The 24,706-nt window shown below is 44.2% G+C and overlaps 1 protein-coding gene across 1 annotated transcript in view; it reads right to left on the bottom strand.

The window, feature by feature from the left end:
- Positions 1-24,706, bottom strand: part of Sema3e (semaphorin 3E) — a 106,226-nt gene that overhangs the window by 74,748 nt on the left and 6,772 nt on the right. The window contains exons 2-4 of the mRNA XM_033756474.1: positions 24,145-24,305; positions 8,454-8,513; positions 5,910-6,029 (exon numbers count right to left, since the gene is read on the bottom strand). Coding sequence (XP_033612365.1) covers positions 5,910-6,029; positions 8,454-8,513; positions 24,145-24,305 — 341 coding nt within the window. The remainder of the gene's footprint in view (positions 1-5,909; positions 6,030-8,453; positions 8,514-24,144; positions 24,306-24,706) is intronic.

The following is a 24,706-nucleotide window of genomic DNA, read 5'->3' as shown; positions in this document are numbered from 1 at the left end:
GATGCTGACTGCAGCGAGATCTCACTCCCTGCTGCAGACCCGGCACGAGGCCCCGTGCGTCGCATGAGTGAGCGGCAGCCGGCCCACAGCGGCAGGACGGACAGCCCTTCTCAGGACTCGGTCCTGGTGACTCCTGCCTGGTCCGAGTCTCCGCAGACCCTGTGTGTTCCGTGGCCGACAGAAGCCTGGCTGGGGGACAGCGGGGAGATGCGGGCTTCAGCCCTGCAGCTGACGGGAAACACCTCTGCCCACAGCACAAACTCCTGCCTGACCAGGGCTCCAGAAAGACTGCAGCCCGGGCAGCGCCTTCTTCCAGCCTTGGGCAGTGGAGCTCCCTGAGCAGTGCCCGACTCCGGCCCACAGCCGGAGGCTGCTTCCAGGCAACACGTATATGCCTCTGCAAGAGGCGGCCTTCAGGGCCCTTGCCAGGCAACTGAAGAGGCCGCTGCAGATGGCGAGGGGCTGGGACCGTCTCAGCCAGCGCGTCCTACGGAGCAAGTTGGGAAGCCCTGAGCTGCATTTCAGGGCTGTGGAAACACCAGGCCTCCAGCAGCTCTCTAGAAATTTATGTTTTACACTGAAACTGGAACCTCTGCGGTTTGCTGTCTGAACTTCTACATCCATCATGTAATTTCCATTTTCTCTCAGAGAAGAGTAAACGAGGCGACATGCAAGCTTGTATCTTATGTCTTTCTATTTTATACTTTAACTATTTAAAAGTTGCATTAAGACATCTGTGAAGAGGGGAATGAAAGCACAGGTCTTATTGTTCATTACAGGGATCAACCAGATGTGCAAAAGCAGACCTGGCCACCAACGCCCATAGCAGCCATGTCCCCAGGTCTCCCCGGGGTGTGGGTGGTCCTCCCCTAGCCAGGAGGCATGAGCAGGTCTGGGGAAAAGGGCCAGAAAGAAGCCAGGTAGCCTTGAACCTGAGTAGCAGAGACTCAAATTTCAACAGGTGCACACTGATGGAGAGATAGAAGGTGAAGCCCTTAGGGACATCTGCAGATGCGATCTGGGGTGTTAGCGGGGCTCTGCAAGAAAGAGGAAGCCCAGGAACTCTCAGAACCAACAGCCCCACATTTCTTCTGAGAAGAGACTTCTGGGAGAAAATACAAATTCTCCAGGACAGGCATGAAGGTGGTCAGGGAAAAGAAAAATCCAGATTAAAAGAGTGGGAGTCAGAGTTAGGAGAATATTTATATCGGGCCTTGATTTTGAACACCTTAACACACAGAGCAGATCTGAGCTCTGGGATGTGAACTTTGATATCTATTCTGACCTATGTTTCCCTCCTGAAAGTTGAGGACAACTAATGCTACACAAAATGACAAATAGAAAAATACCCTAGATGAATCAATATCATGTTACAAGAAAAGAATGAGGAACATAATAACATTACCACAGAAAATGAAGGTCATCCCAAGCCTTCCAGAAAATGAAAGTGCGCTGACTCTAACATAGCATTTCAGTGGAAGCTGAAATAAGTTAAGAAAATAATACAAAAGTAAGAGAAGAACACAGCTCGAAGTTAGAAAAACTCAAGGATAACATGACAGAACTCAGTAAAGACTTTGAAATGGAAAAAAAATCTTGAAAGAGAAAGAGTGAACTGAAAACGGTATGAGGAAAAAGTAAACAAGGAAGATTTTATACCTTAGGAGAAAAAAGATGGAAATAAAACAGAAATAGAAGAGAATGATATGGTCTGCACCCTAGTTACTGTGGTATTCCAGGTGTAACAGGGAGGCAGCAGCGCATTCACATCTGTGTACTTCTTGGTTTATATCATGTATCCGCTCAAAGCTATGGAATCAAGAACGAGATGAAAGCAGCCGACCCGCGGGGAGCCAGGCGGCGCCCTCCACCGCCTCTGAGGGCACCTGGCCCTGTGGTGGCTGCGCCCGCCCTTCTTAGGGCTTCCTCTCCCCATTTCCACCCCGGCCCTCTCTGCCACTTCCTCTCTGCAGCGTTCGTGACAGCATGTTGGAGCTGTTCTCCTTTCACAAGGATTCTGAGTCTGTGCTAACCGGACTGTGCCGCATCTCTCTGCCTGCTCTTCGCTGTTCACTCTGCGGCCCCCTGGATGTCCTGCAGGCACCTGTGTGAGGGCTTTTTCCACGGTGCTTGGAGAAAGTGAGTGGGAGACAGCGGAGATGAGAGAAGGGATGAGACAGGACAGACCGCCACTCCTCCGCCGGGGCTCAGTGAGCCCATCTGTGCTGAAAACACCCTTTCCTGGCTCCTTGCTCAATTTCGCAAGTAACATGGAAACAAAAAAGTTGAAACTGGGAAACATGTGAGCACTTGTTACGTCCCCACAGAAACCTCCTCTGCTCCCAGAGCCGGCCTTGCTGTCGAAGGCTGCACTTCCTTCTACACAGCCAACGCGACATAAAATTGGAATAGTTTTTAAGCCCTTTCCTCTGGACCATCTCACAGAATGCCGTTATACGAATTCTCCTATGAAATAGCTTCTCACTTGGTCCCACACATCCTCTGCTTTGCAGCGGCAGCAGCACTGTTCACACCTCGGTGGTCTTCCAGGAAGCCTCCTGTACCAGCCTCCTGGAGCGCCTTCCCTTCCTCTCTCCAGGCTTGGACCCATCCTGAAGACCAAGGTCTCCTCAGTCCAGCACGTGGCCCAGACTTCTCCATCTTCTGCCTCCTGCCTTCAGAATGATGCCCAAATACCAATCTCCTGTTCATGCCCTTATCAGCTTTATTTCCTGTTGTTCTCCAGCCAACCAGACAAATATCTGCAACACCCCCAAGCATCAGTGCCTCTAACTTCCTTGATCAAAATATGTTCCTTGCCTCTAATGATTTGCAGCTTTTCATAACCTTATTGAAAGTTACACCAAACCTCCAAACAGTGTTTTAGGAATAAATCCCTTACTGCCTTTATTATTTTGTGGACAAAGTTCCCCTTAAGACATTTATACATTTTTTTTCTCAAAATATATTTTAGATTTAGGTAAACATTAGCTATTATTTAAATCATATCTGAATGACTTAATCATATGCAAATATCATTTTAATGTTTGAATGGCATGATCATATTCACATATTCTAATATGACTGAATATTTCATTCACATTTAATACTTGGGTAATTATGAAATAACATTCAGTATCATGCACATTGAGCTGAATCACACAACATAATGTTCGATTCTAATGACAGTGCAGCTTCTATTGAAGTAATTAATCACAGATGGTGAGTAAGCTAAGTTTTTAAAAATCCCTTTTCACAGCTGTTTAGAGGAACTGGAGATTAGTTAAGTACAGACTTGAGAGTTTCTCCAGTTTATGTGGAGAGAAATGGCTAGAACTCAAGTAGAAGACAACAAATTACTACTGGAATATCACAAACCAAAGACTGAAAATATCAGTTCAGCTGAAAAATGAAGGGAGATACCTAGAAACTAGGTAGGCTCCCTGAAAGCTGGGGACCAATTATCTCCTGGATTTGTGACTGATGCCACAGCTATAGGAGCAGGAGCACCAGCAAGGCAGTGTATGGAAGGCTGAAAAGCTCTCCATGGTGAGAGGGCTGTGAGCTTAAGTCCAGCCAAGTAAACTATTTTCAAGAACAAAACTCAACCCTCCTCAAAAGATCATGCAATAGGATCTTGAGAACATGTGCTCTATAATGTCTGGTACAATGTTTCTAAAAGTTATTATATGTGCAAAAAAATAGAAACAAAAACCCTTAGTCAAGGAAAAGTCAGTCAGGCCAAACCAAACTTAGGAGGATCTGAAAATTAGAATTATCAGGTAAGGGCTTTAAAACATTGTTAAAACTGTGTTGGAAGATATAAAGGAAAATATCATCACAGTGAATGAAAATGTGGGAGGACACTCAGTATAAAAATAGATGATATGAAAAAGAAAAGTTCTAGACTTCAAAGTTCCATACTGTTGGCTTGGAACATTAACGGGATGTTCCTAGCAGCATAATGGAACGGCTGGAAAAGAAAGTATATCTGAAAACAAATCAATAGAATTTATAAAATCTGAAAAGCAGAGACAAGAGTTTAAACAGAAATGAATTGAGTTTTAGTGAGCTATGAGACAAGGCCTAGAAAATTAACATTATAGGTATTTATGTATATAGGTAACGTATGTATATAAATATATGTGTATGCATAAATTCCTGAAGAACAAAGGGTGAAAGCAGAAATATTATTTAAAGAAGAAATCACCAAAAGTTAGAAAAGCATAAATGCACACATTTATGAGTATCGGTATTCTAAGAATTAGAGATATAATTTCCCCCTCTGTCTCTAAGTCACACTATATAAAAAATGCTGAAAAGCCAAGATTAAGGTAAAATCTTGAAAGATGAAACAATTACTAAAAAGGTAATATCTATATGAATGAAACATTAATTCCCATTAGAAAGACAATAATAAAGCTTTTTTTTTTGTAAAGGCCAAAAGATAAAAGGAAAAAAATAAACAGAAGGACTAAGCCAGAATTCTACCTCCAGAAAAAATATTTTTTAAAAATGAAGGTAAAATAAAAACATTTTGAACCCATGAAAATGGAGAGAATTTGTTGTCAGCAGATGTGTGGCAGGAGATCATATGTATTCTAATTTGGAACATATGTCTACTTGCACATACGCATATCGGCCTGATTTGCCTTCTGCCTATCCGCCTAGAGTTCTCTTCCATATCTGAGTCATTTCTTTAAAATGATTCAGCAAAGGGCCAGAGATTTAGTTCAGTAGTTCCACTGCCTGCTTCTCAAGTGCAAGGTCTGGAGTTCAATCCCTGGTTCCCGAAAAAAAAAGATTTAGTGAATGTATTGTGGTGCATTTATGTACAATACTGTGATTTACAATTATAAGCAGTAGAGTAGCAGATTAAGTGTGGCATTCAGTGTCCTGCCTATAAGGATGGCTAACCACAGCGACACCTCACTTTGGGATCCCCTCTGGGTACATCAGCTGTTAGGTATGTCAGTACTGCTAATCACGCTTGTAGCTGAGATTTAACAAGTGTATCAGAAATAAATAATAATTTAGAGGTACAATGACTGTTGGTCTTTATTTCCAGTTGCTAGAAGTATTTTTCAGCCACTGCCACCCTCTCCCAACAGGTGTGTAAGTGCAGAGTCTAGACCCTTGACTTCAGATGTCTAGATCTCTATTTTATCTCTGCCCTTTCTTAACATGGGGTTGTGCTTTGTCACCTAAGGGACAGGTAACAATTTCTGACATCAGGATTCTGCTTCACAGACTCCTGGGCCAATTGCAGTGGAAGTGCTGCATGCATATACCATCCCAGCGTCGCAAGTTCAAAGCTTGTAGGGTCGCCGTGACTGCTCTCGAGTAGAAACTACGGGATGACCGTGAGTTCACCTGGCACCTGGCTGCGTTACTGAATGACTTTGTGAGTCATGGGGAAAGGCTACACAGCTTCTCCCACTTGTATTCATCCATACTCTACTCGAAACAGGCAACCCTCCTGCGCTCAGCATCTTGCCTGGCTGGGAGAAAGTAATCACGGAATCAGAAATCTCTGTATATCCAATGTAAAATACCATATGTAGTATTTTGCTATATGATTCTCTCACTCTCTCTCACTTCACATGGATTCCACTTTGGTGGATTAAATTAACAAATATAAGAACATAGTAGAGAACAGTTTAATGTAAGTAAAAATTTTTAAGTGAACAAATTAAGTGAATCAAATTGCTGAATAAATACACAGAGAACTGATTGCTTCACTGCTTGATAGCTGACAAGGGTTTAAAGGTCCAGGAATATTTTTTTTTTCTGCAGTAAACTAAACCAGTATATTCCAAGTACTTTTGGGGGACACGGTACCATCTTTCCTGTAAAGCAATCTCATGTAGCTCTCACTTTATTGATAGCAGTGAACGAAACCATCCTACCTCCAAGTGATAGCCAACTCGGATGAAGGTGCACAGTGGGTCGAAGGCCCCGGTGCCACACATCAGGAGGTGTGTCCTGTTGTAGTGGTGCAAAACACGCACAAAATTCGCACATTCGCTCTGGAGCAGAGGAAAGGGAAGACATTGGTTAGGGTGATGCCCTGGTTAGGTGCTGAGCCTTTCTGATCTTTGTTTTCCTTCATCCCGGAAATCCCATGTTTTACTGCAGGGCTCCCTGGTGGAGAGGGTGAGAGGGGCAGACGGGAGGTGGACAGGGACCGGGAGTGCTGCCGGGTGCCTGTCACGTATGCTTTGGTTCTCGGTGATACCTGAGTTATATTTTATAATGGAGGAAATCGTTTCTCGTGCCTGCAAGATCCCAAAGGAGGGAATAAATAAAGCACTGCTGAGAAACGTCCTGAAGCATAGACTTGTATAGCGATATGCCCATTTGTGTGATTAAGTTATTCCCAATGCTTTTTTCCCCAGTACAATGTAAACAATGAATCAGCACAGAAAACCAACAATTAGGAATGGCTTTATTATTCATAAGGAAGCATAGGCAGACTCTGGCGATTTCACAGAGAATTTTTAAGTGTCGAGAAAAAATCCAACATAAATAACATTTTATTGTAAGGTTATAATTGCTATGATATTACAGCCCACGGGTCAACAAACTGCCTGTGAAGGACCAGATTCCATGTATTTTATTTGATGAGCCATCTGGTCTCTTCAGCAACCACCGCATGCAAGCAGCAGACGTCCTAGGAAAGATGACGTGTACGGCTGTGTTCTGTAAAGCTCTACTCACAAAACGGACTACAGCCCACACTGGCTGGACACTGCTATCTAACAGAGTCTTTATTGTACACACCGTTGTACTGGGTGGGTGGTCAAATGCAGTATCTAACACATTTCCGATGTACTTGACAACTTTTAGTACACTAGTCACTAGGTGCATGTTATGATCCATTTTCTATATGAAAGAAAATGTTTAAGATAGGATAGCTTCAAAACCAACATGGTTAAATTAATTCCAGCAGACACCTTGTTATCAGATTAGGTATTACTATTTCGTTAAATGCGTTATGACACACCTCCATTCTTATGTCACCTTCCTCCATCTCTTGATCCACTTCCCTTTGCAAAACACCCATTTCACCACTTCCTCTTATATTTTACTTTGCTTTTCGTACATGCACTGACTCCCCATGATAACTGTAATCATGATAACTGTAAAGATGTGCCCATAAAAATTAAAAACATTAGGGTCAGGGATTTAGCTCAGTGGTTTCATCACCTGCCTCGCAAGCACAAGGACTTGAGTTTGGTCCCCGGTACAAAAATAAAAATAAAAAAATAAAAAAAATAAAAACACGAATTATGAAAGAAATGCTAACTCTTTTAATGCCAATTTTTGCTTTGCAATGAATACATGCAATGTTCAGCAGATACGATGATCAATAAGGACAGACTGCACTTCGGCTCTGTAAGTCTATCCCATGGCAATGTCAGGACGTTGAGACCCAGGGACCTACTTCCCTGGAAGGGACCTGTGCCTGGTGTGCTCTTGGCAAGTTAAGGAGCACACGGCCCAGTCAGCGGTCTGGGGCAACTGAGTGTCCACTGTCCACTCTGTAGCCTGCGTGGGTGGCTTTGGAGGTGGAGGATCTGACCATTCAGGCCTGTTGGTGCCTCTATCCCCACAATGGGTAGTGCCTGCTTCTCCTCTGATGACTCTCATCACTCCTGAGTGAGCCAGGAGGCCACGCTGTGGCTCTGTGGAGCTCAGACTGACAGGTGCTGAGAGCAGGTCCGATGAGTCAGCACCACCCTGGCGTCCGGACACAAGAAGGTGTTACTTGTGGCCAGGTTCCGATCCGGGTGCACACAACTAGGTTAATGTGTGCTCGCCATTTACGTGGCTTTTTCTTAGTAGACAAAGGGTAAGATCACTTTGGAAGGGAGCTCCAGGACGCCAGCCTTTGGGATGTTTTGCATCTGTGCAATGCCACTCTTGGCCTGGCAGGTCATCCGGCTGCTGCCAGGGGAAACCAGGGAGGCTCAGTGCCAGCCTGACCCCCCTCGCCTCGCAGAAGCGGAGAAGGGCACTGCCTCCCCGGGTCCCAGCGCAGTTCACATCATACCAGCGTGCAGGCCTTCGCCTCTCTCTGACTTGTGTTCTCTCCCCATTTATGTCTTCACTTCCTTCTGCTTCGCTAATCAGAATGAAGGTGAATCTCACAATGCGTCTAAGTACCATAATTTTTCCCAGTTACATTGGAAATAAGCCTTAGCATAAGGAATTTATAAATGCAAGATTATTGAGACAAAACAAAACCCCAGATCTGGATGGCACTCGGTTCCCTGTCTGCCTACATTGAAGCTAATTTTATGTAATTATATATTGATTAAATGTATATCTTTATATTTTTCCTTCCCGAAGTAAACTGCAAATATGTTTTTTAATAACAAATAAAAGTTCTTTGTGGTTGAGTGAGAATGTAATTGATGATTGTCGAATTTACAATGAACAATACTTACTGCGTCTTTGCCTTTCATTATACATTCTTCTATTTTTAGTGCTGAGCTGGGCCAGTGGATCTGAAACAGAAGATAATGGACTATTATGGCAACAGCATATAAAAATAAACCACACTGAAAAGCGGGTTCACTTTCTTCTACAACTTAATCCATTTCCATTTTGTTCTATTTTCTGGGAAGATACAATAAGACTTTTTCTTGTTCGCATAATCATTTGCATAATCGAGAAAGTTGTGTGTGAACTTTTACTTCATGCCAAGCCTTTATTTTCTCTCAGCCTTCCCACAGGCTCACTTCCTGCTCCAACCCTCAAGGCCTGGCCACCCTGCAGCCCGCGGGACCTCCTCCTTCCAGTGCCCCAGAACCGACGTCTGCTTCTCCGGGCAGGCCCCTCCCTGGGTTCCTGCTGCATTTTCTCCACCTCGCCTGTGATGGGCTCCGTACAGGGAAGGGATGAAGGGGCGGCTCCTGAAAGACTCACTTGTGAAGCGCTACGCAGTGACTTCCACACTACAACTTCGGTTATTACGGAAAGCATCCATTCCCCACTTCCGACTGGAATTCGGAAAGTTTTCCTTACATGTCAAGTTTGTTGCTCATTTCTTGAAGACGAGGAATATACCCTATACTTCTTTTTCTTCTCTAACAGTGTCTAACACTTTGCTGAGGCCACAGAAATAAATCTAGAGTTGCTCGGTATATTTCTGAGTGTTATTTTACTTTTGAAATATTGTTTTCCTTATCCTTGTCTTTTTTCAGCCTCCTTTTCCCTCTTCATGTTTTTGTTAAACTGCAGAACCACTGGTACTATATTCCAGAAACTCTGCTAATTGATACCTTTATTTTTTTCTTTCCTTTGCTTTATAAATTTATGTTCAGAGGGTGAAATTTGCCACATTACTCTAGTCTTTGCTCATCGTCACTGGTCTGGAAACATCTCTCTCCTACTTCAATTGTTTATCCCAGTGGTGGTGAACTCAGCTGAGTCTTTATCACCAAGAGCTCTGAGACGTCTGCCCTCACCAATTTATCCTTTCCCTTTGCAGCCTCTGCGTCCTTCTTACATCTTACTGAGAGGCAACCATTGAGCCTTGCTTCTGGGAACATTTTGTTTGTTTAACTTCATTCTTTCACCATGCGTAGGATTGATTTGGGCATACATTTTTAGTTTATGTAAAGAGCATTAGATTTTGTAACACTTCTTAGTTTTTTCATGGAGAATTGGGTTTTGAGCACACTCCATAGATGAGGACCCTGACAGTCTGTTGTTTCTTGTAGTTCTGTGATGTCGTGGTGAGGATCTCCTACAGTTGCACCACAACTTCCCCAAGCATAGAAGCCTCGCTTGCTGCACGGGCCCCGATGGGCTCCGTGTATGAACAGCACTGGTATGTACAAGCGGGGTGGAATCACTGGGTGTCAGGGTAAGCGTGCTCGCCTTCTGTGGATGCAGTGCTGTGGCAGCAGACTAAAGGCAGAACTCAACGTGGCAGCCTGCCGAGTCCTCTCTTGCCATTAACAGCTTTCGAGTTGTGTTCTGACCTTGTAAAATTCAGTATCTAATATCACCTTTCACAACACTTCACCAAAAGAATGGCATTACCAAGGAAGCTTCTTTTTCAAAAGCTGAGCTTTTACCTGTGAAAAACTGTAGCCACAAAACAGTAGATCTACCAGTGAACTAAATAATGACATCGTCAGAGTGACCATGGCAACCGTCTGCCCCAGATATTCCCAGGCCTCCTACTTTACCCTTTGCCCCACGTTTTTGGGTCACATTGGCCTCCCGCCACCCCAGAGGACCTCTGCTGCACGCTTGGCCGTGTGTCCCTCAGGCCCCTGTGGGGACCTGGTCTCCGGCGATCATGTGGAGTCCCCGTGGGTTATGCTGCTCCACCCTGATGGGCTCAGTCTTTGAGGGAGGCTGGTCCCTACCGGAGCCCTTACGCATTTTTTCCTCCATTATGGCTAACAAAGTCAGGCAGCCTCACACATCCTTGGTTCTCTTCCCTTTGTAAGCAGTTATCATCAAGATGACATTTTGGTGAAACAGCAGGATTCCCTGGCTGGGTAGCAGTAGCATTTCGGGTGTTGACAACTGCTCTCCTCCCCTCCTCAGGATGTGTGGGGGTCCTTGGGCCCTTGATGAGAAGGATTCAGGCTCAGCACCTAGGGTCTGAGTTATGCTCATTCTCGATAGTCTCCGTTGCTAGGATACTATCACTCTTCTGACCATGGAACTTCCTTCCTTTAAAGTTTCTTATGTGTCCTCCCTTTTTCCCATTCCCATGTGACTCTGTGCCCAACAGCTTGGGAAAGCACTAAATGAGCTAAACGTTAGAGACGGCAGAATGGAGGTCTTCTCTACTCAGCGAGTAAACTGTTAGATTATTTTAAAGCAACAGCCCACATGCAAAATAAGAAATTTTGTGTAAAATTCCATCTTAATGGCCTTTAAAAAATTCTAAAAACAAGCCACAGTAGATAGGTACAGAATACCACTGGAGGTGACAACAAAGTCTTCTTTCAAGGGGACTGGCTGCTCTTTTACCTGACTCACTCCAGTAGGTGTTTAGTTCTTGAATGTGACATTTATGTTTGAATCCTGGGTATGTTGAAGAGTTAAGTTCTTTTCTGAAAGTTACGTCTCATAAGATATCATGTCAGCCAACTGTATTTCAGAGTGGAGGAGGTCCACCAGTCAACTCCAAGCTCTGAAACCTGAGGAACAGGGGGAACTCATAAAAGCGGTGACAATGTCATTGTGGTAACCGCTGCGCAATCTGGGTTATTATCCTGAGAATAAATACAACATGCTTTGACTCCTCTTTCGAACTTGTCACAGTTGAGCCGCAGAGCGACTCTTGCTAACAGTATTCAGCATCAGAGTTCTCTGCTTCCTAGTACAGCATATGAATTTTAAGTGAAGGTACACCAGTTTTCTATCTTACAGGGCCAGGACAAAAAGGACAAAGAAGAAGATTAAGGATATAGAGAAAAACATGCTTTTAGCAAACCCTAAAGCACACACACCCAATCCCAAAGTGGAGGATCTTGTTCTTAACAAGGAGTCGCCGGTGGATGGTGTGGGGCTCGGGAAGGACCCGGAGGGGTGTCCTGATGTCAGGATGGGGTGCCGCAGTGCTGGAGCCCTTGGGGTCACCAACCCCGATCACAGCCTGGGCCCCCAAGCATAGCTGCAGGATGACAAACTTCATCTTGTCTGTGATCGTTTTGCTAAACATTATTGCACGGAAGGGCGGATTTTCTTAGAGTATTTATTTCTAAGACCATCCTTCTACCTAAAGATTAAAGTTGGTTTGAAATTATATTTTCCTCTGGATGCATAAATTATTCAAATGCATACATTAGAGTAGATACATATAAAGAGACTTTTTATACATATGTGTGTAGAAAGTCAAAATACCAATTTATTTTAGGATCATGTGTTCTTGGCAAGATTTTCATGATTAATTCATTCATCGATATGAATAAAGTAGAGAACTCTTCATCCATAATTCAGAATAATGCACTGATTCTTAAAATACTTGTGAGTTGCAGTGATTTCCTTTTTCTTTTTAAAGTATATTAGCATCCCTTATTGTCCATTTTGATTAATATTTAAAAAGGTAACTTCTTTAGGCTATGTTTTTGGGGCATCGTGTTCTTAAGTTGCTCCCTAATGACTATTTCCAAGACTATGTAAATGCCCTGTTTGCAGGGAAATTCTCTATCACATTTCTACACTCCTTTGGATGACTTTCATTCCAGACTCTTTTCAAATAGAAAGAGAAAGTCAGATTCTCCATCCAGGGAAAGTAGAAGATTTATTTCTTGACCAGAATAATACTGCCAATGTCTCCCAATGGTCAAAGGTTGGACTTATTCGCTTACAGCCCTGCACAGAAGTGCCCCCAATATCGTGAGGTCCCCAGTGTGCAGGGTCTGCTGGGCTGGGCCTGGGGGGCTGGGAGGCTGAGGAAACTTGAAGCTCTGGCTGCCCGAGGTTCCTGTGTAACAAAGTTGTTTGTCTGTGAGCCTGGACGTTAACATTTTCTGACAGCATCTGTGAAACTGTGACAGGCCAACTTATCTGAAATATGAGGCAAAGTCTTAGAACCTTCACAGGTTTTGACACAAGCAAAAGATAACACACTGTGTGATGGTGAAGACAATAAATAGCTCTTTGAAGATTGTCAGAACATTCCTCATTCCTGGCAGCAAACCTGATAATGGCAACTGCTCCAAAAAGGGTGAAGTCGCTCTTCCAGACACATCATATGAAGTGTTTCACAACAAAGCCTTTCCTGGAGTATTTTCAATAGATAGCATTTCTGCCTCCATTGATCCCCATGGTTGCCTTATTTTCTCTAAGTTTGTAGTGATTTGTGTGCTTAATTTTGGCTCTTGTTGGATTATAACTTCAGAGGGCAATGCAGGGACTAATTTCCGTAGGCTACCCAGGCCTCTCAGACCTGTGTTTCACACAGCCCATGTATTCCATGGGAGCTAACTGGGATGTAGCCATGTTTATCACATTCTTTGTGAAGTCAAAATCCACCAAAGTAACTCAGAGGAGCAAAGTTTGAAAGATTAGATCCACTGGCATGAAAATGCTATAAAACGTGTCAAATGAATGTAAATATTTTCAGCTTCATCAGGACAGAAATACTTTGGATGCCAACAATAATCTGAGTTTTCAAAATCTGGTAGGCTTCCTTCAGGCAGGTAGAAGGATGTTGGCCAGATCGCTCCAGGTAAATGTGAGGGAACAGGAAAAAATCAAACCATGAGTGCTTGCCATTGCAAAATCAAGCCATGGGACAATTTTGCTAACGTTCTGTTGCTTGAGTGTGATGTTACTGTTGTTGCTGCTATTATTTTTTAAAAACAGAGTTTAAGACTGAAGCCAAACATTAACTCAGGTGGTAAAGTATGACAAAGAAAGGCCTCACTGGAAACAGAAAGTTATTTTTCTTAAGCCATCATGTATAAATGTTCTGCCAAGCTAGAAGAGGAAGTGATTTTCTTCATTTGTTTTGGCAGTCAGGGTGTCTTTTGGTTCTTCTCCAGAGTTTGGCATCTACAAAAACCCATAAAACTAAACTGTTTGCTCTGCACACCACATTTTTAAAGGCAGTTAACAACAGGGTATAACATTATTCCCAAATTCCATCAAAAAAAGTATAAAAAGCAAAAGGTTAAATACACATCATTTTATCACAACATTGCTATAACATAATTTAATTGTTTCACGGCCCATTAACAGGCCATTTACAATTCTTACTTATCTCAAAGAAGAAAATAAGACAAAACATAAATAAAATTACAAAGTATTTTTTTCTGGACTCCCTATTGAGTTTCATAATTGCACCAGGATTAAAAATTTAATGGCTTCTTATTACAAGATATTTCAACTCTTAGATTTATGAGAACATAAACAAATTAATAAGGAGGTAATGACTTAACTCTCAAAAATTTCATCTTTTTAATTTTAAAAATGAAGTAAAATAACCAGTCAAAATAATTTTCATAGAAAATATTTAAATGACTCTATTCACATTATACTTTCTTCTAATGTTTTCTTCCTATTTATTATTCTAATGAAAATGGTTGTTTGTATTTAAGTTTTCTTTCTATATTTTACATCTTTGTACAGTATCAGGGCCCATCGATGTACATTCTAATTATATAACCTATAAACATCACTGAAATCAGACCGCTTATTTTGAATCTGGCATATTAAATAACTGCAATGACTTACAAATGGCAGTCTTTACACTCGAACCCATTACAGTCTTCCTGTTTATGCCTTCACATTTCATGTCATGACTCTCCTACTTTGTATGTCAGAAGTGCAACCTTTAGGACTAGACACAATAGTAGTACTTGAGGGTGTATTCCCCAGAACATTTATAGTAGAACCATGTTATAACTTCACAAACAGTAGTGGCTGAATGAATGTCCCTTTTTTACAGACAAAATGTACTCAACTTATCATGTGCAATAGCACCTCACATTAATATGTAAATTACACTTCAATGTGTTTCACCCACTTACCAAAAATTAAAAATATTTTTTTTTCTGGTACTAGGAATTGAACTCAGGCCCTGTGCTTTTGAAGCAGGGGCCAAAATCACTGAGCTAAATCCCCAGTCCCCCCAAATTTAAATTGTATTATACCAGAGTTTTTCACCACTGATACAGTAAAGATGAATAAATGAGAAAAATGTACACACTTTTATTAATATCTATCTTATCTAGAGTTATCAAATGAAGAATTATAACTGTGGCTTAAAAGTGTAGGGGCAAGAGTCATTTCAGAAACACAAGCTAAAATTTAGAACCCTAAAAACTGTTCAGCACCATTTTCTTTTCTGTTTTTTTTTGTTTTGGTACTGGGGATTGAACTCAGGTCCTTGCGCTTGCAAGGCAGGTGGCGGAACCACGGAGGTAAATCCCCGAGCTCCAGCACCATTTTCTAAAGCATAAGTGTGTTACTGAAGATGGAATAGCCAATGAGTTCTCATAAAATGTAGCTTAAATGAATGAACCTGTCCTTTTTTGATGTCTTCATGGAATGGAAAAGGAAAACAAGATTTTACGGTTAGAAGCAGTGCTGGTGCTTTCCCCAGAGCTCCAGACGAAGTGCAGGCAGGCAGAGGGACAAACAGCAGAGGAAGGACACGTGTCAGGGAGTCCAGGCCAGCAGAACCACTGCCTGCGGAGACCCATCTCGCACACAGGGCTGCACTGGTCCCGATGGTGGCACAGTGCAGGGCACAGGCCTCTCGGACCAGCACTTCCCACTGCCACATGCTGGCATCACGGCTCCGGCTCCTCCCCTCCTTCCATTTCCTAGCACTCTGCTGCTAAGCAAACACACTCAGCTCCAGCTCCACTTGCGCTCTGCCGTATTCAGAGTCCTCCATGCCTCCCTGCTGCATGGTGCTGAGATTTCCCGGGAGCCATTCCCGGCCGTGTTTCCAGCCCTTCTTCCCGTGGGGACCGTGTTTCCATTCCCGCATCTGCCCACTGCAGGCAGGGACATGAGTTATGACTTCAAACTGCTCTGAAACGTCCATCTTCCCTCCTCCTACCCTGCTCCTAATGTCATTTTTCACCTACCGAATTCTTCAAAGTCCAGAATCAATTATTTTTATCTCCAGGGACTACATCCCAAGCATCTTTATGGTTTCTTATTATTATATCCGAACCTGTATAACAATGTACAGCATGGGCTGATTTATTCATTCCTGCAGAACTCATATCCCCATATATGTTTCTGGAACTGAGTTAAGGAGCTCCCCCAAAACCTGCGATTCTCGATACCTCATCTAAGAAGGGCAACACATTAGAATCATTTCGCTTAATATTAATCACACTGTCAAGTATTGCAACACTGTTGTTCACTGTTAAAGACACTGCTCTAGGCCCTTAACTCACACAACCTCTAGAAGAGCTGAGAGGTGCCCTGGGTATCTCTCTTTAAGGTTGAGAAAGTGGGTCCTGCAGGACTGTTCCCTCAGGGGTTAGAGTCAAGATGAGTGTAGAACTGTGTCCGCTGACCCTGCATTCTATCATTTCCCAACAGGCTTTGTAAGGTATGTGGATGAAAAGAAATCAACATAACATAGAATAAATTAATACATTGGGTTATTATGTCAAGGTTCCAAAAAAGGCAGCTGTCAGTCACCTGTACCTTATTCTAGAAATTAAAAGTTGATCAGGGAAAGACTGATGCAAAATCCTTTTTTTTTTGATACCGGGGATTGAACTCGGGTCCTTGCGCTTGCAAGGCAGGCCACCGAACCGCTGAGCTAAATCCCCGGCCCCCAAAATCCTTTTTATTAAGTAAGTTTTTTTTAGTAAATAAGTGAAATTTCTGCATAGTAAGGATAGCACAGACAGATTCACCATATCTATTTATGGCAAACATGAATGTGAAAAATATGAAAGTAATAAAATATGTTTTTAAATTTATTGGGTTCTGTAATGCGAAACTCTACCATGTCTAATATCCAGGAGGCTCTATTTTGAGCAATGCTAACACAAATTTTAGCTCTCTGTTTAACATACTAGTCTGACCACTATCTGCAATGCCATTAGACATTATTAAAGTATTTTAAAGCCTCAGGAAGTTGTTTTGATGCCTTCACTTGAAGAATTGTTTGAATTATGGAACAACTGTATAAACACTATGTTAACCCTAAAAATTGCCAGCATAGTTTGCATTTACTCCTCTTTTGTGTCATTCGCTTAGCTTTCCTTGTGCATACTTTTTTTCTGCAGTTACCATATTAGGAGTGTTCTAGAATTATTTGTTTAGATCTTGAAAAATTTAACAACTAAGTTTGAAGTTCAAACAACTGCTCATCAAGATAAAAGTAAAATTTATTCCTAAGCGCGAGTCTCCTAGTCAGAAAATCTAATGTTAACATAATAACCTATTACATTTTTGATATACCTTGACATTTCAAAATGGATAAATACACTGGGCTCTGGGTGCAAAAATAAAATTTCATTTCGAATTATTCAGATTGGAAGTTTTATTTCAACCCAAAAGTATAATTTAATAGTTGTGAAGGAAGTGAAGGAACATTTTATGAGAAGAAAACCAAAAGATATTTAACACATGAATACCCGAGTCCCCGTGTGTGAAGCTCTGCTCTCCGGAGGGAACATGGGAGCCTCGTTCTGAACTCAGTCTACAGATGGACACAGGGGCTCAGGGGTGGTCAGCAGGCGTTGGGGCCGAGTGTCCATCTCGATGTCCACCCTCTCTCCACCACCTGCACACTCAGTATCCTGATATCCTCACACAATGATCAAATGGTGCTTGGATTTTTCTCACCCAGATAATGTTTTCCTCTACTCCTGCCAAAGCTCCTCTTGCCCCAAAATGGTGTCGAGAAATAAAAGGGAAAAAAGTGTACATTTAAAAATATTTCTTACTGAGGAGATGGAGGTTGAATGTGTTGGTCTCGTGTCGGGAGATTTTAGAGAGCGGCCAGGTGACCCTGCCTGGGAAGAAGTGGAGCTGTCACGTCAAGCAAAGCTGAGAGACCTGCAGAGCCAGAAGCTTTAGAGTGAAGAGAATGATTTGCTAGCGAAGTTCAAGAATATTTTATGAATGTGGCAGATACAGCACAGCAGAATTTCATTGCATTACTACATTGTCTGAAATCTAACAAATGACATCATTTATAAGACAAAGCCAATTCCTAAAAATGCCTCATGAATGATAAGTTATTGTCTATTTCAAAATTGGGGGGGGAGTCAGTATTGCGTGTGTGTGCATATCAATATAACTTCTGTTTAATATAAATAAAACAATTATCCCCTGGGTACCACATAAAAGGGTCTGTGTTCCCCAGAATCTACAGGGACACACACTGCTGCAGCATTTATAATCTGGGGTGCACATTGCAGTCAGTGTTGTTGTTGTTGTTTGGTTGATTTGGTTTTTTGAGACAGGGTCTTGCTATGTGGTTCAGGCTGGCCATGGACTCACTATGTAGCCCAGGCTGTCTTTGAACTCATGGTGATCCTCCTGCCTCAGCCTCCTCAGTACTAGGATTACAGGCGTGCACTACTAGGCTCAGCCCAGGGCTGAGGGATGGGGGCAAGGCACACACCATTTACAAGAGTCTTGTTTGCCCACTGAAGTGCGGCCATGGTTGGAATTCCCTCCACATGCAAAACAGAACCCTTCACATTTCCCAGAGGCAAATGGGCAAGTGGTGGGTAGAGGTAGCAGTAGGCCAAGAAGGCAAGCAAAATTAACCTAGAGGAAATGCAAGCGGCTCCTTTGAAAGTCGTTCCGACAGTAAATGCAGCGGGATCTGCAAGAGGGCGGAGGGAAGAGAGCAGGGCGGCAGGAGGACGGTGGATCAGCCACCGTGGACTTAGGGTCTTCCCTCCTGGGCCTTCGGGTGAACACAACCCAGCAGCTACTCACGAGGGGCGTCCTGATCCAGGGACGGACGAGGAGACCGCTTAACGCAGCAGGAGAACAAAACGCAGGCCAGGAGGAGGGAAGGACCAGGAAAACCGCCTGCCAAGCAGTTACAGGAGGAAAGCAACAGCGCTAACAGGCCGGAGGCCACTGCAGGAGGCCGCGCTCTGATGGGAGAGGCGGGTGTGGGACGAGGAGGGATGCACAGCAAACAGCGGGGCTTGGCTGTGAAAGAGCAGCGCCCAGCTAAAGGGGTGGACTGGAGGAGCTCACCAAGACCACTCGGCGCTAAATTGAGAAATCTGTATTTATATTTACTCAGAAATTTACTTCTTTGTTTTTTCCTTCCAGGAGTTCCTAACTGGGACCTGAAAAAAGAACTCATGGAATGTACTAACTCAGAAATCAGACAAAATTGTAGCATTTGGCACACTAACTTGTAACTGAAATTTATCATTTCTGTCATACAAATACAGAAAACAAACCACAGTAAAATTAATAGTAACTATAGCTTCATTACTAAGAAAAATTTAAAAAATGTTTTCTTACATTTATCTTGAAATATCATTAAGAATCATAATTAATTTGAAATTATGGGACCCAGGAGAGAGTGTTGCAAGATCTTATTATTTAATATGCCAGAAAAGAGACTACATGTTAACATGTCACAAATTGTTATTTTTCATATTACGAGGGCTATATTTCAAGACGTGTATAGCTTGACAACTTTATTTCCGTATTTCATAGCATGGTCTTGTAAGTTTCCTTGACACAATTAGGGATCACAGGCTCTGCCAGAAGCCAAATGGACAGCGTTCACAGAACATCAAGACGCCTTAGGCCAAACTGGATCTGTCATTGCTGTTAGAGAGAGAGGAAATAAACTCAGAGGAGAAAGAGCGCCCCCTGGGAAAGGTGGGCAGAGCAGGCTTTGGAGTGCGAGCAGGAGGGCCGGTGTGTCCTAAAGGAGGCCGGGGTTAAGGAAGGAGGAGGAGGAGCAAGTGTCAGGGGCTCAGTGGGGTCCCACGACCCTGCCCCACGTCCCTCCGGACCCCTCACTCCCTGTTAAATCCGGGAACGCCTCCAGCGAGGCCCTGATCTCTGGCTTGGTTCCCTCTGTTCCTCAGCCTCTTGCTCTGATTAAAAGCAGATCGGCCCTTCGGACAGCGGGCTGTCCACCAGCCAGCGTTCCTGCTAGCGGCCTCCTTTCCACTCCTAGCCCACATGTGAGAAGAATATTTCACTTTATTCTTTTGCCTCTCTCAGACTGATTTTCTTTCTCTCCAGACATCCCTATCCAATAGAACAAAAATATAATAATAAAAACAGAAGCAAAGTTACTCTGAAGCTCACACTGTGACCCTCTCCCCTTCTGTAGTCTGTGCTGTCACCCTGTCTTTCCCCTCTCTGTAACTGAGATTGCTCGTACTGCCATCCTCTCACACAGCTGACCCACCCACAGTCACCTGCCCGGTCAGCTCCCATCCCGTCGCTGCTCCCTGGCCTGGCTCCCCTGCCAGACTCAGCCACGCCTCTGGCCCTGGTTCTCTGGCGCTGCAGTCCTGCCCGGTGGCTGCTCATCGCAGCTGGCTGCTGCCTTTATGCGGCTGCTCGTCCTCAAGCGTCGTGTGCCAGGCGAACCCCTTCCTCCTCCCCACCTCCCCACCATTCTCTCTCGTATCTCCCCAACGGTTGGATAAATCAGGCCAAGTTTATGATGGAGGGAACTAGAGGGAAGTCAAAGTGAGTAATGAGAACTTGTGCTTCGTTCACATTGCATGGCAATCACATCAGCGAGTCCTTTACAAAAAGTAACTAAACTTTATACTCAGAGAGATAAAGGAATTTTCCTACTGTTATACACACAGAGCTGGGATTTGAGTCTCAAGGCCAGAGTAATGCTGCTACTTTACTATTCCACCCTTAATGGCAAATGAGCTTTAGGTACAAATAACATGACTGAATCTAAAAAAACATTGAATAAAACGATAGAAAACAAACAAAAAGGCAATCCCACAGACTGCAGTGTACCCTTGTCTACCATTTGTACACAGCTCAAAAAATGCCAGCACTAATATACAGAAAAGCTTCGTGTGTGATGCAGTAATTATGAAGAATGAACACACAGGAGGGGCGAAGAAGGAACCTAGGGTGGTACGGACTTGTGAGGACAGGTGGGTGTCAGGGGCCAGGCTGGGGCCAAGGCGATGTCCTCATCCTCGGGTTGGGTTTTGGGTTTGCAGGTTTTCGCTTTATCATCTTCTCTTCTAACGTATTCATGCTCCATATATCCATTTATGCATCAAATGGTAAGGTATTAAAACTAAGAAATAGAGTTTGAAAAAACAGAGCTGTCTTTTCCAGGTGCTTGATCTGAGGAGAAGGATGTGGCACCACTAGACATCCAGCCTAAGGGAGCACGTGTGTGTATGTTTTCGCGTGCTCTTGGACGCATGCTCAGTGGAGGGTCTGGAGCCTGCCTGCAGTTAGGTGGGCTGCAGTGTGGTGTGAGTCACGGTGCCTGTGTCTCTCAGGGCACATGCCACCATGTGTAGGCATTCTGTAACGGTCACACTGCGGGGAGGTCCGTCGCGGTATGGATGTCTCTTTGTGTAAGACCAGGGATGCAGCTAAATGTCCCGAAGCTTGAGGACCTGACTGAGGAGAAATGTCACAGACATGGTCCCCAGACCGGTGAACAACGCAGGGACGGAGAACACCGAGCAAGAGGGGTGGGCACCGTAACCGCTGTCCACTGCTGAGGAAGGACAGCAAGGCCCAGACACGAAGGGACAGGAGCTGCGCCAGGAGACAGTGCATCTGTGCAGCCCGAGACCTCAGGCCCAGCCCGGCTCCGCCTGCGCCCTGAGCAGCCCTGCCCGAGTGGGGACCAGACAGTGGGCCGCTCTGTGGGCCTCGCTGCTTCCACTCTGGAGAGAGAGGCAGGACAGCACAGAGTGGGAAATGCAGCCGGGGCGAAGTTCCCCGAGCGCTTCTCCCTGGCCCGGGCCTGCCGTGGGGCCGGGGCGGTGCTGACATTTGTAAGTTTGGCTGCAAAAGCCCCCACCAACTGCGTGAGCCATGAGCTGCCGGAGAGAGGATCCACCCGCGGAAAGCTGTTGGTTTTTACTGTGCTTTCCTTGGGGTCCCTACCAGCAGCACCCCGAATCTCCATGGCCCCTCACCAGGCTGCTCAGTTCTCTGAGAGGCCGCTCACACCATCCCCTCACTCTTAGACAGTCTTCACAGGCCATTTCCTCCACAGAAGCTGTCTTGGCTTTTGTACAACTAGGCCAAACCCTAAGCAACCGTCAGCGTCCCCCGTTCTGAAGGGAAATCGCATTGGAGCTGGAAACAGCTGTCTCTGGGTCTTGCTGCAGGTGCAGGAAGCGGCTCAGGACAGCTGTGCACGGGTTCACCGACGAGGCTGGCTCTGAATGTGGACTGCAGGAGATTCCTGTGATCCCAGTCCCAGGACGGGGGGTGAAGAACCATTTCCTTAATAAAAAGATTCTCCATCTTTTGGGATGACAGATCGCCTTCACAGACTAACAGCTTCAGACCATATCAGAGCGGGGGGGGGGAGGGGAAGAGAGCGTCACTAAGGGCTGAAATGGCAGAGAGACCAGCCGAGGGGTGGAAAAATCACCCACTGAATCTGAGTGAAGGAGGCTGTGTGTGTGCACGCACAAGTACACAGGGGCGAGCAATTGGTATGTTTGTGTTCTCAAAAGAGCACTCTGTGCAAAATAAAAAAGAGGAAAGACTCAGGGTAGAAGAAAAGATTTGTTTCAACTCTATATCCTGCAACCAAAAATATGATGTAAGAGGATTAAAAAGGTATAATTCCCCAAAAGACAAATTAGAGTGGGGTGCAAGGCCAAAGATTTATCAGCAACATTTTAGGAATTCTAAAACATACGGACAAGTGTCGACTAGATCCACACACTGAAAAGGAGAAATCCAATTTCCTGCCAGGTGAGAGTAGCCAACAAGCATGCTCATTCATGAAAAAGAACTTGGGACACGTGGGAGCCTAGAGTGGGAAGGGTGTGCGTGGCTGAGATCTGGAGGAGCACTTCAGGCCCAGTCAGTGCTCAGTCCTGCCAGGCTATGAGAAAGAGTCCGACTGCTGTGAGCCCAGAAAGAGTTAAAGGAGAATGTGGAAAGGAAAATGTCAGTGCGATCACAACATTTTCCAGAGGTGAGGCCGGGGGCCCCTTGTGTTCCAGCACAGGTGAGGAAAAGGCTGATGCTAAGAAGCCTAAGTAAGCTTTAAAGCACCCAGGTTAATGGGGGAACTCCAGATACACAGAGTGGAGAGTAAGGCCCGGAATCAGAACTTTGCAATCCTCAGCGGCTGAGTGAAGATAGAAACGATGGAGAGATGCTCGGCAAAATCCTGAATCAAAAGATATTTGACCTGAAATTCTACAGCATATCCATTTATCCATTTATGTGTGAAATCTGAATAAAAATGTGCAAACTTACAAAACTCTGATTTGACTTTGGATCTTACTTCGAAAAGCTAAGAGAAGATACACTTCAGCAAAATGCCAGACTGTACCCAGAAAACTGGGACCCTGGAAACGAGGTTCCACACGGGGGCACAGGGGGAACACAGGGTGGTATGGAAGCTCCGCTGCAGCAGGACAGTGTGGAAAGACGTGTGAAAAGCCCAGTATTAGAAAGGCTGGCTAAAAATTAGTGAAGTTAGTATAAATATCCAAGAAGCTGGGAGGGGGATAACTTTCAATTTCAGGAGAGCCAAGAAAATTTCAGAAAGAGACAGAGTAGGGAAGGAAAGAAAAGATGCAATAAGCTTACAGGATGTGGCTTGGTAGAGAATACTATCTTCCTAATAACAATACTGCCAGGCACAACTATTATGTGACCAAAAATATTGGGATAACTGTATTTGGAAGGTCTTGCTAAAGTGTGATGCACAGATATTTGTGCTGTGCTGCTGCAAGAAAAGAAAGCTAAAATTCTCATTCTCCTAAAGCTAACAGGAAGTGCCTAAGAGCAAAGACATCAGTACACAGCAGCACGCATGCCGAGTTCATACTCTGCCTCTGAGCTGCACCCCAACCCTAGGACTGCGTGTTACGTGAAGAATCGGAAGACAACTCTACAAGGGTAAGAGTATTTCCTCTAGGGAGTAGGACCCGGAAGGGATCGAGAGTGGCTGCCTTTGATCATAATCATTTTGTTTTCAAAGACTTCAGGAAATATGGCCAGAGCCCATTTTGATGAATACAATGTGAAAGTCAACTACAAAAAAAGCAGATTATATCATAGGTGTGTCTATGCCAAAAAATGCATTTAAGTGTTTCTTCATGTTTCATGTAAAATGGGCATGGGCCTTAAAAACATCTGACCCGACAGTAGGCAGAGCTGCTTTGGCCTTTCCCACTGTTGACCCTTCTGAAATACCGAGCTCCTGCTTGTTGCAACACAGGTCATTCAGCCACGGACAGGGGTGTGGCAACAAAGTCCAGAGAGCACCAGGAATGCGGAATCCCCAGGCAGGATCTGCTGGGACTGGGGCGCAGCAGATGCTGGAAGGTATACAGGGTGATGTATGAACCTCTCTCAGTGAGCTCCTTTTCAATGAAGATTTTATCACAGTAAAGTAATTACTCAGAATATTAAATTAATCAACACAATAGAAAAACCAAACCAAGCAACATCCTCACAATCCCCCTCCTGAAACAGTCCGGGGCTCCGTACCTCTCTGTAGCCATCACCAATTCGCTCCAAGCTGAGGGAGTACACGAGGTCCCTGCCCCCCACGAAGAGTCGTTCTTGGTATTCATCCAGCAGCATCGAGTGGAGATCCAGAGATCCATGGGGGCTCTGAAACACTGATGTCCTGTTCAGATCCAAGAGCTCTGAAACACAAAGGGATACGTATACTAGACACACGGGAAAAGGCAGACCCCAAGCAACAGCTTTCCCAAGCTTCCATAGTCACTGCTGCTGATCATTCATTTCATCATACATCAAAGCCTTTGCATTGTGTTGTTCAATAAGACTAGAAATATAAAGCCATCCATCAGTATCCACCAGGAACTGGTTCCAGCCCCCCCAAAACTAAAAGATGCTCAAGTCACTTATATAAAATGGCACAGTTTCGGCACATAACATTCATCTCTTTCCTAACCCAAATCATCTTAGGTTATTTAGGATACCTAGTACAATGTATATGCTTCTATAAATAGTTGTTATGCCAAACTGTTAGGTAACAGTGATAAGAAAAAGTCTTCACACATTCAGCACAGACACAGATTTT

The sequence above is a fragment of the Fukomys damarensis genome, unplaced genomic scaffold (genome assembly GCF_012274545.1).
Source record: "Fukomys damarensis isolate Sample0158 unplaced genomic scaffold, DMR_v1.0_HiC HiC_scaffold_4, whole genome shotgun sequence".
Lineage (NCBI taxonomy): Eukaryota > Metazoa > Chordata > Mammalia > Rodentia > Bathyergidae > Fukomys > Fukomys damarensis.
This window is presented reverse-complemented; position numbering and strand designations above follow the sequence as displayed.